Here is a 13,449-nt window from a genome sequence, read left to right on the forward strand (position 1 = left end):
TACATAAATATGTATACACATATACCGTCATACATATATACAAATTAACAAAACAAAAAACACAAACAAAACTTTCTACAATGCTTCTCTATACCTTTTGAAAATAATTCCTTTTTTGAAAAGGAATATGTTTGGGCATTTCTTTAGGTTCTCATTTAGTTTGTTCCACAATTTAACTCCACAAATTGCTAAACATAATCTTTTTCTTGTTGTTCTACATCTATTAGTCTTAAAATTTCCCCTTCCCCTTAAATCGTACCCTCCCTCCCTTTCAGAGAGCATCTTTTGGATATTCCCAGGCATTAGGCTATGTCTTACTTTGAACATGAATACCGCAATTGGGTATTCTATTAAATCCTGGTATTCTAGCAATTTAGATTTTAGAAATAATGCGTTTGTATGATCCCGAAGTGCGGCGTTGTGAATGATTCTTATTGCTCTTTGTTGCATTATGACTAGTGGCTGTAGTGAGTGTTGATAAGTGTTTCCCCACACCTCTACACAGTAATTCAAATAAGGTAACAGTAGTGAGCAGTATAGGATGTGAAGTGCTTTGGAATCCAGAATGTACTTAGCTCTTGCTAGGACTAAAATACTTCTGGACAGTTTGGTTTTGATGTGTTTTATATGAGGCTTCCAGCAAATCCTGTCATCTATGATCACTCCAAGGAATTTATTTTCATGTACTCTTTCTATGTTAACCCCCTCTATCTGTATTTGTGCTTGATGCTTAGACTTACAGTTTCAGAATACCATGAATGTAGTTTTACTCAAATTTATTAATAACCTGTTTATGTCAAACCATTGTTTTATTTTCTTTAATTCTGAAGTGATTCATTTCAAGAGTTGCTGTAAGCTGTCCCCTGATCCAAATATGTTTATATCATCTGCAAATAATACAAAATTCAATACTTGAGATACTTTACAAATATCATAGATATATTATAAAAATAACTTTGGTCCCAACACTGACCCCTGGGGGACACCACAAGCAATGCCCAAACATTCAGACCCATAATCTCCCATCTTCACAAATTGTTGTCTGTCTCTCTGGTAACTACTTATCCAGTTTACTTGAGTACATTTTTTTGGGTACGCTACCCGCCTCTGCATGTGGATAGAAAAATGAATGTATGATTATATATTGGTGTAATGAATTAGGTCTGGTTGATCAGCTGCAATTGCACAGAATTTGATTCCATACAATTTGATAAGAATTGTCTTTGTCTTGTCAGATGTCTTTATATATCATTTGGTGAGAAATTGAGCTATTAAAGAAAAAAAAGGAAATTGAACTGTTTTGCTAATAATCCTTTGCACAGCTTTTGGATGTTTAAAAGGTAGAAGCAGTTAATACTGTACCTTTCTTCTGCTCATTAATTTTTCTCCCTTGTGTGAGTTTTTTTATGAGTGATATAAATTTCTATTGTATTATCACAGTTGTAACAGGCTGATAAAAAAATATTACAACAAGATTTAGGGTCCAGCTTCTGATGAGGGCCCACCTTCAGTTCTCCCTTTAGAAATGAGTGGCAGAAGTCCCGCACACGCTCTGTGGAAATTTCCCCCTCAGGTAGGAGCCACTTCATGTCTGAATCCCCATCATATAACCCAACTCGAGGCAGGTCCGATGACTTCAGCCCAAAGTAGTTGAGAGACTTGTAATTGGCCTTTACGCCTCCATTGATGAGCACAAATAATAGCTGAAATGCAGGTTTTTAAGGACATTATGACATCACAAATTGGATCTCCTCTTTTGTCGAGGACAGAATGTCAATGAAATCTACTGGAGGTTTGATTTTACATAATTTAGCCAAATAATTGAGCTGGAAAGTATTGAACATCTACAATGTGCAGATGGTCTGAATATCTTTTTCTCTAGAGTCTATATTACGATCACCTTGCCAGTGAACTCAGGGGCCAGCGCCTCCAGTCGCTCCTTGAGCTCTGTGAAGTCTTTACTCCCCCTGTTGGCAAAGAGGACGAGGTGTGCCTTCACCTCTGAATTGAACAGGCCCACGGCTGTCTGGGACGACAAAAAGAGAGGAAACAGAACATCACAAAACTGCAAACATGGCAAACATACTATTTTCAGGGATTTAGGTAGTCAACCAACTGAAAGCAATGTATGTTGCTGAAGTAGAAAGAAAATGTTCCACGGAATGGATGAAATGTTGAAGTTTTTTTTCCTTTACTTGATCTTTTGTTCAATGCTTTCATTTCAGAATACATTAGGAAATATGGGGCATCATTTTGGGGGGAAAAGGCAAAACTGTGTTCTACATATTGTTTGAACTTTATTTGGTATATTTTTCTGATTTTTATCAAGATATGCTGTATTAGTGCTGAGTGTTATGTTTCTGTATTGAAAGAACCGTACTTACCACCTGGTTGTATTCTGTGATGTATCTGAGCTCGTTGACGGAGATGAAATTCACAAGTCCATCAGTATCCAACTTCTTGGCCTTGGCAATAACCAGTTCCTCCTTACTGTTATCTGCCTGCATCACAGCACATATTTTATCACCATAACCTTATTAGGAACATGTATAAAACCCATTAATGATATAAAGTACTTTTCTGAAGAGAATGATGGTGTCTGATTCAATTTTGAAGTCAGCCCACACTTCCTTCTCCATGCAAACAGCTGAAGGGACAGAGCTGACTTTCTGTGAAGCTGCAACAAGTTCCTTATAGCCCCGATTCTCCTCGTTCTGAAAGACAGAGCAAGATAGTTTCAAGTGTTTCATATCACTATCTATATTCATCAGCTCAAAACGTCGACTCATTCCACTACTGCTTGCCTTCCATGAAATTGTAATCAATCTGCCATAAACCTTATGTAACCTGAGCGAGACTGTCTGCGGTTGCAGGAAACACTCGGGACTGTTGGTGAGAAAAGAAATTGAAAAGTAAAAGACAAAAATGGAGGAAGCTCAAAGAGCAGTGAATCATCTCTATTTTTGAGACACTTTTTATGAGCTTTGGCAATCTGATTTTTCATTTTGAAGCCTCCGTGTGATCATTCTCTGTGAGTCACTGCTCCAATATTTTGGTCTTAAGTTGCCTCTAGCATCCAGCTCTGTTCTATCCTCATATGCTCCCGCTCCCCCGCGCTCCTCCTTGTGAGCCTCCTCCCTACACATTGCAGTTGTGGAGATGAAAGTCTACAGAGCCAATCCCACAAGCCTTAGCATTTATTTCCTGTTATGCCTGCCATCTTTCCCTGAATGCAGAGTCTGATCAAAGAAGCTGGAACAGAAGGCGACTGTCTATTTCCTGCCAAAGGTTTGGTGACAGGAAGTTTATCATTCTTCAAAATCTATTTGTGATCCAACCCCTAACTATTAGATTGGAAATAACTGCTTTTGGGAACTTGAAGTCCTCCTCTGGGCTGAAAGGTGACACAGTTTGTTGCACTGTTACCCTGCAGCAAGAAAGTTCCGGGTTCGATTCCTGGCCCGAGGTCTTTCTGCTTGGAGTCTGCATTTTCTCCTTATGCATGTGTGGGTTCTCTCCGGGTACCCCAGCTTCCTCCCACAGTCCAAAAGCATGACTGTTAGGTGAGTGGCATCTCTTATTGTCATTAGGTGTGTGTGTGTGTGTGTGTGTGTGTGTGTGTGTGTGTGTGTGTGTGTGTGTGTGTGTGTGTGTATGCGCATGGTTGCATGTCTCTGTGTGTCTCTAACTGTCCCGGTGTACCCCGCCTCTCGCCCATAGACTGCTGGAGATAGGTACCGGCCCCACTGCAACCCTGATGGAATAAGTGGGAGAAAATAGATGGATGGAAATCCTGCTCTTTTCTATTTTGTTTAACCAGGTCTCGCTGTGTTCATGCCAACATGAGATTGTTTTTATATTATGACTTTGTTTCGGAGCCGTCATGCAAAACTTTTATTACATCTTTAATGTATGCATTTATGCAAAAAACTAACAAAAATAGAGCAAAATGTCAATTCAAAAGGAAATGACACATGTACAACCTGTAAAGCAAGCATTTGTTTTTCAGGTTTTTGAGTCGATGATTTGGAAAACCACCCCTTGCTGCAACTGCAGCCTTTCAGAGATTTACATAAACTGTGCCTGGGTTGTAAAATGTCACCTTCCCCATCAGTTTGCTTGCTGGGTGGCTTTGTGAGAAGCTCTCTGGGAAAAAAAAAATTGTCACTGCATTATGTATCGCAAAGAAAACTATCCTCCTTGGAAAAGTAAGGAAAAACTCAGCATCAATCAGTAGAGAGATCTGTTGTTGGATCATTTTCATCTTGAGACAGTATCTGTATCCCCATCAGACAGATCTCTCTGCGCTCCCTTGATTGATCCATCACTTAGTGTAGTGTGGGGGGTGGAGTGTGGCGAGGGTGGGGTGTGGATGTTAGAAGGGCTTCGGGTCTGGCTCCCTGTCTCAGTTCTGGTCCATGACAGCCTCTGGAACAGGCTTCGTCCGGGGAGGGGGTTCTGCATGGTACGTATGGGTTTGGCAGGTCAGGGTTTGCTCCCCTCTTTTTTTTTTTTTTTTTTTTTTTTCTTTTTTTGGACGGACAGGATGGGGGGTGTTGGCGGCGTGGGGGGGGGTTGCTGGCTCGTGGGCCCTGCCCTTCCTTTGGATAAACTTTATTTGCACAAGTGCACTCTCACAAACAACTACAGTTGCTTGCCTCCAGGTACTCAGAGATTCACTTCCATACAGAAAGCCCATATTCTTACCTTCAGCGACCACAGTATACATGTCAGATTAAATATACTACTTATACTTCAGCAATAGTATCTAGGTGTTATTTTATTGAATGTCTTGTACCATGTCTGTTGGTTGTGCTGTTCTTTTTACATCTCTTTGCAGGTGATGAAGCAGACAGAAGACTTTTGTCATTGTCTCCCTTTTATCTCCTCTTTCTTTCATCTTTTCTCCTTTTTTTCTGTTTTTCCTTTCCTGTTCTAATTACATTGCAGTGTCCATATAATCTGTAAAACTCACTGCATAATTATAATAAAGCGATTTATATGCACAAATCAAGAGGAACACTATGGCGATAGCCGTACTGCTCCTATTGTGAAAGTAAAATCTGTTGGGCTCTTTTTGGCATCAAGACTATTATTCTTATTGCCACATTGCCAGACAGGACACTGTTAAAAAACATGAAGACCATATTTTTTTTCCACTCTTCCATGTTACTTAGGTCAGCCTAAGTCAGACTAGATGAAGAGTATATGTACATGAACTCTTTAAATATAGCAACAGGTTCATAGCTGTGTTCTGCCTTAATTTGGGGCTAATCTACCACATCTATACATTTTGACCTAAACCATTTAACTGTAGCTCTGGTTATCTTTTGTTATCTAACAGGTAAAAGGTTTTATCTCTTGATTGGCAGGACATATAAGGTAATCCCAAAGCATGATACTACCATCACCATGGTTCACAGGAGCAGTTGTGTGTACAGAGTAATGTGCAGCATTAGCGTCCTTCTACATATAATTTGCACTTTAACCAAAAAGTTTATTTCAGTGTAATCTGATAAGATAATCTTTGTCCCTATCCCTTGTATCCCCTACACAGATTACTCTACTAGATCATTCAGCTCATTGGTTTAAAACCTTTCTCTGGTCTCATCTTCTCTACAGCTATCTCCCTAATCCTTCTGCAGTCCCTTAGTCCTCGTGATGCTCTTTGATCAATAATGTTCCTCAACCAACGTTTCACAACTTGAAGACTAGCTGGATCTAATTATGCAGATTTTAACTGAAAATGTATATGGCACATTTTGTGGGCAAGACAATTCAAAGTGCTCTAATGAGGAAAAAAAATAAAAAAGTGCATTGCAGTGGCATAGAGGCAACACAAAATAATTAGAGAATAAAAGCAAATCAGTAGAATAGCATAGAAATTTAATGGTTTTAACAGTAAAAGGGAAGTTTATAGCAAGAAAAAATACTGGGCAGTTCATGGAAGCATTATATTTAGATCAATAAGATATGCAACTCAGTAAGATTTAACTGAAATGTAAAAATATGTGTATAAAAACAGCAACAGATTAGGTGGGTTCTAAAGACATTAACTCCTCTGACCTCCAGGAATCCAATGACCACCACCTCAGCAGAATCGATGAAGGCCTTTACAGATTTTGTATCATCAAGTCTCAGTAGACTACTTTCTGTAAACAAAGACACATGATTCACAACATTAACAACCTGCAAAATATCAGTGGCTTTGCTATAATTCAGCTGTAACACAACATTTTCCCCATTGTGGGACAATAAAAGGATTTTCTATTGCTCTTCTATTCTATTCTGTTAGCGCTAATTAGGTAAAGTAGTCCCACTGACTTAAAGTAAAGATGCCTAAAGCAAACCGCTATGTTTTTCAAGCAGAACAGACTTTTTTCTGCCATTTTTCTCCACACAAAATAAGCTGAAACTGTGAAAAAATAAGAAGTTTCCAAACAGATATTACAGATATTAACGTTAGCCTTCAGCTAACGTGTGTGTATATATATATATATATATATATATATATATATATATATATATACTCTTCGTTAAGTATAGACTTTCGTTAAGTATATATATATATTTATATATACCGTACATACCACAAAACTAGTGTGTTAACCAAAGTTGATTAACTGAAAAAAATGACATTTTGTAAAGGAATTTACCTTTGTCTGTGGCAATGGCAGAGGACACCAGAAGGGTCAGAAACAAATTGACCAGCATTTTTTGACCAATTTTCAATCACAGGGAGGAAGATGAAGAGAAGGCCGAGAAAGGAAAGCCCGGGACACACTGTGGGCTTTTCCTTCGGTTGCAACACGGCAGATGCAGAAACAGCAGCAGCATGGACGGGTTGTGATTGGTAGCCCAGTGGGAATCAGCCAGGTGTTCCTCAGAAACTGGACAATCAGCAGTTTTAGACGACGTGTCACTGTGCCACAGGAGACACGTGTGTGTATGTGTGTCGTGGTCCCTGCATCAACCCGTAACGTAAAGTTAAACGATTAAAAAACATATTTAATTTCATCATTGTTACAATCTAGCTCTGAAAAGACAAAAAAAGACGTAAAGGACAACAACAACAAAAAAAACATTTGTTTTATCATTATTAAAGGAAAATGAAAACACTTGTCTAGTTAATGGAGTCAGTAAAATCAGTCACTGTGAATGGGTGAATATGTGGGATATAAAGCTGAAGCTAAACTAAGCAAAACCCTGAAGAACAAACCAGCTAACAGAGGAGAGATAGGACTGAACAGAACCCAGACCTTTTAATAGGGATGACAGACCAACTCTGGTGTTTTCTATTACACTGTCTGCTGCACTTCTGTCAACGGATCCGTTTCTTCAGTTTGTCAAAGAGAACATTCAGGAAAGTTGCAAACAGCTTCTATGGATTCTTTTTGTTAAGCACCAATTTTAACCACAGTGCAGTTTTCTGTTTTCACCACTTGATGGAAACATATTCCATGTATTGACCTTCATGCAACACAAACCATGTTTTTTTTGTGTGTTTATTTTAATTGGAGATACTTTTTATGAAGCTATACTCTAATACAGTAAGACTACTATGACTACTACTATAATTATGTAGCAATGTCATGGCTTTGTTGGCCTCTGGTTAGTTCTCAACATTTAAGATAGTTACAGTATATGCTTGTCGATTTATTTCTGAGGCAACACCGTCACCGTACCCCTACTGATCTATGGAAATAATAAGAGAAACACTGCAGAGATGTTAAGGAAGATCATGGTGGTCCGCCTCAAGTGAAGTTTCTCCCTCTGTACCATTTCTAGATGCTACAAAGCTCATCAAACCTTTAATGTATCAACTATTAACGCTTGTAATGAATTCATAACAAATGAGAACATTCCTCTTTTATATTTCTTAAATTACTAAAAGAAAATAAATTAATGTTGATTTTGTAACGTCCTTCTTTAAATTCTATTTTTTTTTTTATTAAAGAGGTAAGCCACATTTCCTAAATTAATACTTAAAAATAAACCGCTAAGTTGAAATAGTTGAAGAGCTATAAAGGTTTACTAAATGCTGAAAATGACAATTTTACGATTTATTCTAAACAGTATTTATCAGCAAAACATAAAAAAACAGCAAGAGAAGATATGAATGATGTAGTTATACCTTTTATTCCCTCGACAGCCTTTTATAGAATTAAAGATCAAAAAGCTTCTTGATGCTCAAAATACAATCAGAACATTTTGATGCGAACCGTATGGGCTTTGTTTGCATTATTAAAAGCTAAACTCATGCTCTAAAAAATTAAAGGAAAAGCGGCTGTTCTTGTGAAAGTTATTTTTGTCATGCCTTATTTTGACTTATCCAGAGGGAGCTTTAGAAATGGCCTCTAAAAACAGACATTAAGGCAGGGAGGAGAAAGTTTGGTGGGAAACTTTATGAAGTTTAAAGAAACAAAAATACAAAAAGAGAGAAGGGAAGCAATTTTCTAAATCATAGAGAGAAAGGAAGAAAAAAATAAATAAATCACATAAAAAAGGCACCAAACCTCTTCATCACCTCCAAATATATTGCTGAAATAAACAAAAAAAGCAACATCCTATCTGTCAATGTCCCAGAACGTATTTATTGCGTCTCAGCTCTCTGGTATGATGAGGTTTTAGAAACAAATATAAGGATATTCTTGTTCAAAGCAATTTTGAATTAAGCACAATCCTAATAAATTGAGTAGATATTTCAGTTTTCTACAGCTACATTGTGACCTAAAACTTATGTCACAAGAAGTGTAAAAAATCTAATTTGAAACACATATTTAAAACATTTATTCCAAATTTCTGACTTTACCATTCAGAGAATACATTTTATTTTTGCAAATATTTGTCTTCGGTCATGGAAATTTGTCTTAATATTTAAAATCACTTTGAATCCAGATAATAAATTTTTGATACTTTAGATCAAATACTCCATGGTTCCCTGAAAGAATTGACTAATTTGGTAAGAAAATGGGAAGCATGCATGCCACCAGTGGGTTGAATAAAGGACATATATCATGTAAATTTCATCTTTTAGAGCTTTTAATTTTGACGTATTGGAATCCCCTCATCAAAATCACGCCCAAATTGGTATTTCACTTTTAGTAGCATAGTGACAGGGTTAGACAGACATGTGTTAGTTAGAGAATGGGCTGGTTTAGGCCATATAATTGAAGGGGAAATTAATGGAAGTTAATGGAAAGCTAATGGTTAAGCTGCAAAACTGGTTTTCAGTCTCAGGAGGTCTCTGATTCTGCTCCTGCCCATAGGGGAGCCTAATCACCAAAGGTGACATGATGCTAATGCTGCAGTTGCTCTTGGTTGATGTTTTCAACACATAAACAAGGCTTTGTTGGGCTACTGTATAAAACCTTGAACTCAACGCTATTCCTGACATTTTGAATTGAAAAAGTTTTCTGGATGGGAAGAAAAAATGTCTTTAAACTTGGAAACCAAGTCTAGTGGATTTTTTTTTTATATATTTTTTTTTTTTTTTTTGAATGACCTGGATGACTAAGAACCTTCACCTGCTCTTGGGGGATATAATCCTGTATTTGTTTATTACTTAAGTAGAAGTATAAATTCTACTGTTTAAAAACACTTTTGCAGAAGTTAGAGCATCATCTTATGCTTTTTACTTAAGTAAAAGTCTGAAAGTGTATAAAAGTAGAAGTAATGCAAAGAAATTTTTTTCTATAATTCTGGATGATAACTTCATTTTACTTAATTTTCTTAGTTTTATAACTAATGGTAACAGTGACAATTTTAACTTTACATCGTCTTGAAAAAGGCGAATAAGTTGGTGCAGTACCGAGTCCAACCACAAATAAAAAAATTGTCTGGATTTAACAAATTATTTTGATTTTTTTTATTTTTTATATACCGACAGGCCTTAATGAAAATGAGCTTAAATAAAACAAAACTAACAAGTCTATCTTTAAAATTTAAGGAATAGAAAGTACAGATAATAGCAAAAAAATAAAAAAATGTAAGGAATAAAAGTAAAAAGTTGTCTAAAAAATAAATCTAGAATTAAGTAAAAATTGCAAAATATCTACTTAAATAAACTAAATATTTGTATTGTGTAAATGACAGGGAGTGGTTGCGTCGTGGTGAAGGCAGGTGGGTTGGAAGAATAGCAGAAAACAACTAATAGTGCTTAGGGTTGAATTTTCAAAAAAATAAAAAACGAGATAAAGAATCTTTAAAAGGTTTGATTTCTAAGGACCTGTTAAATAGAGCAGCAGCAGAGGACAGAAGTGGTAGCATCAAATTAGGAGTCATATTGAACCCTGAGCAGTGTTGGGCAAATTGCTTAAAAAATATAACTATTAATAGTAACACATTAGGTTAGTAACCGAGTTACTGATTTATTAGGGTAACTTGTTACTATGGTCTCAATTTAAAATGCCACTGATTCTGGATGACTTTCCTGATATTTTAAGTGTGAATTCAGTTTTCAAAATATCTCATATCAATAAAGTTATTAATGAAATATCTCAAAAAAGGTGGTATGCTAGTGGTAATCTAAACCTCTCTAGAATGGGTCTGCGATGATGTGTTTTGGGACAAGGGGTTCAAAATGGCTATCAACTGCAATACATTTAGATTTATGATTATTATTATGTTGTATGTCTGGAAGATAACGCAACAAGAAAAAAATTATGAAACAATTATAAAATACACTTTGCAGTCAAATTAAAGAAGGGGTCAATGATCCAAATAAAAGCTCCAAACATTTTATTTTAATGTAAATAGTAACAGTATACAATATAGAGATATCGATTTAACGCTGAAAATTTAAGTGTAATTTATAAGGAAATGTAGGCAGCCGGTTGTAAGTCAGTCCTGTGGAGGAGGCAGATGGTGCGGAGCAAATAAATTCACATTTTTGATGGTTTCTATATTCTATATTTTATATATTTTTATATCTATATTCTTTGTCATGAGGCATTCATTACTAGAATATGTGAAAATAAGCATTAATTAAATAGTATCTGCGCAGCTTTAATTATGTTTGTATCAGATTTATCAAATTTAAAAATTTACTGAAAGCATCTATAATTATTGGTGATCTTTCAGAACAAACAAACCAAATAAGCTAAAATCTGGACTAAATCAATTTAGTCCAGTCCGTTCTATCACTTCAACTTGCTCAAAATAAATAACTTCCAGGCTTTATGTTTTGAAATGTAGCAGACGGTAATTAAAGTTACGATACCGAGCCAGCAGTGAAGCTGCTGTTTACAACATTCCTGACACAAAGGAACACCAGAGACCTAAAGGGAGAGAACAGGAAGGACAGGAATAAATCTAACTTGTCAAACTCCTTCAGGAATTAAACTCAATGTTCCACAGGATTTTTCATGACGCTGATGCTGTTCATAAACAATGTTCAAGTCAAGTTACAATAACACAGAGTTAGAAATGTAAAAAAATAAAATTAGAAAGAGCATGTAGACCATTTAAATGAAGATTGTATAATTGAATTAAATCACCAATACTTAAAGAATAGAACAATCTTGGCTATTACGTATTTAATCGGATAAAAGGGGATGATAGTGAGAAAATAGTCTACCAAAGATGAACTGACGTAGAGATTAGAAGGCATCCACAAACATGGATCTTGGAAAGAGCTTGGTGTCCTCAATCTGTCACCGCTCCTTTATAGAGCGCCTTAGAAGAACGGGTCACATGGTCGCCAGAACCCACAGGCAGCCATGCTGTAAAGTATAGTTACTGTAAGGTCTACAGACCACTGGTTTATGACAGATAGGATGTTTGCCTCACATGTTACTGACATGGGATTCTTTGATGGATGAATAAACAAAATATCTAATAATGAAAGTGGCAAGTGGATAATAAAGTCTGTGTCCCAACGATTGAAGAAAGAGGGTGTCCATGATTTCCTCATTTTGTTTTACCAAACACATCAGGGAAATAAATTTCATAAAGCAAGAGCAACAGTGATGAAATCTATAAAACTAAATGGTCTAATTAAAAAAAATTAGTTCAAAGTGGAAAAGGTCCACAGGCGAGGTGTTATCCCAAAACGGCCATGTCGAGGGTCGAGGCCTCTGAACACAGGTTGCACCCCTGTGCCACCATCTATTCTCTTTCAAAATATTAATTTGTAGATAAACAACAATGCAGCAGTTTCATGTAACTCTTGTGTCTTTTGTTCATCTTCAAATTGCTTCAAATCCTTCTTGATAATGTTGAGCGTGGGTGGTCCCAGCTCAGCAGCACTCAGAGCTGACACTACATGCAGATAGAGAGCAGGATTTAGCTTCAAACATCAGTGATGTAATGCAGGTGAGCCTGAGGCTAACAGATTACTGCTAATAAGAATGAAGCCAGGTTGTTTATCAACCCTCACTCACACAACCTCCACCCTTCTGTAGTTTTACCACAGCCTCTTTATATGTGTGTCTGGGTGTAAGCATCTGAACCCCTCCACCCACTAAATGAGCAAAGGGTGTAGCTCAATTATAAAAAGCATTTATGTTACATTATAGGCTGAGCATAAAAGTAGCATTACACTGAGAAACAGCGTAATTACGATAAAAAAGTAAATACTTTAATTTTTATTTATGTAAAACATATTTAAATATAGGAAGAGGTTGTTCTGTTGGGATGCAACCAGCTGATGAAATGTCAATAGTGTCAGAGAGCACACAATCTATCAAAACACTTTAAATTATCACTATAATCAAAAAAATTCCCTTCTCACACACACACAGCTTTGTTTTAATGACATATGGGGAAATTTCATTAACTTGCATTTATTTTATATGGCCTAACCCAGACCCTTACCCTAACCCTAACTATTACCAAGATGTGCCTAATCCTTAAACTGAATTCACACCTTAGTCCTAATCCTAACCCCAACTCAAAGAACAGAACTTTACCATATAGGGACCAGTTGAATGTCTCCATATGTACCTTTAAGTCTTCTCATGTAGGATATTTTACAAAATACTTCCCTCACATTGTAGGTAAAACAAGACCACACGCACACACACACACATGCAAACACACTCAGACAGTTTTGTTTTCATGACATATCGGGATCTTTCATTGACTTGCATTCATTTTATATGACCTATCCCAGACCCTAACCCTAACTATTATCAACATATTCCTACACCTAACCTAAACTGAATTGACACCTACAGTAAGTCCTAAACCCAACCCTGGCTCAAAGAGAAGAATGGGGACCAGGATTTTGGTCCCCATAAGGACATAGGTCCCCATGACATGCCTAAACAGATTAAAGTCCCTACACACATACTCAATTACTTGAGGAGTACCACCAGGTTTAATGCTATTCAATTTAATTCAGTTTATTCATATAGCGCCAATTCACAACACATGTCATCTCAACGCACTTTACAGTTCAACCAGATCATACAGTCAAATTGATTCAAAGTTTTCTATCTAAGGAAA

The 13,449-nt window shown here is 36.5% G+C and overlaps 1 protein-coding gene across 1 annotated transcript in view; it reads right to left on the minus strand.

Moving 5' to 3' along the window:
* erp27 (endoplasmic reticulum protein 27) overlaps positions 1 to 6,714 on the minus strand; it is an 8,051-nt gene extending 1,337 nt beyond the window's left edge. The window contains exons 1-6 of the mRNA XM_015397181.1: positions 6,657 to 6,714; positions 6,067 to 6,152; positions 2,577 to 2,714; positions 2,385 to 2,501; positions 1,901 to 2,026; positions 1,506 to 1,703 (exon numbers count right to left, since the gene is read on the minus strand). Coding sequence (XP_015252667.1) covers positions 1,506 to 1,703; positions 1,901 to 2,026; positions 2,385 to 2,501; positions 2,577 to 2,714; positions 6,067 to 6,152; positions 6,657 to 6,714 — 723 coding nt within the window. The remainder of the gene's footprint in view (positions 1 to 1,505; positions 1,704 to 1,900; positions 2,027 to 2,384; positions 2,502 to 2,576; positions 2,715 to 6,066; positions 6,153 to 6,656) is intronic.
* Between the last annotated feature and the right edge of the window lie 6,735 nt (positions 6,715 to 13,449).

The sequence above is a fragment of the Cyprinodon variegatus genome, unplaced genomic scaffold (genome assembly GCF_000732505.1).
Source record: "Cyprinodon variegatus isolate N-32 unplaced genomic scaffold, C_variegatus-1.0 Scaffold843, whole genome shotgun sequence".
Taxonomy (NCBI): Eukaryota; Metazoa; Chordata; class Actinopteri; order Cyprinodontiformes; family Cyprinodontidae; genus Cyprinodon; species Cyprinodon variegatus.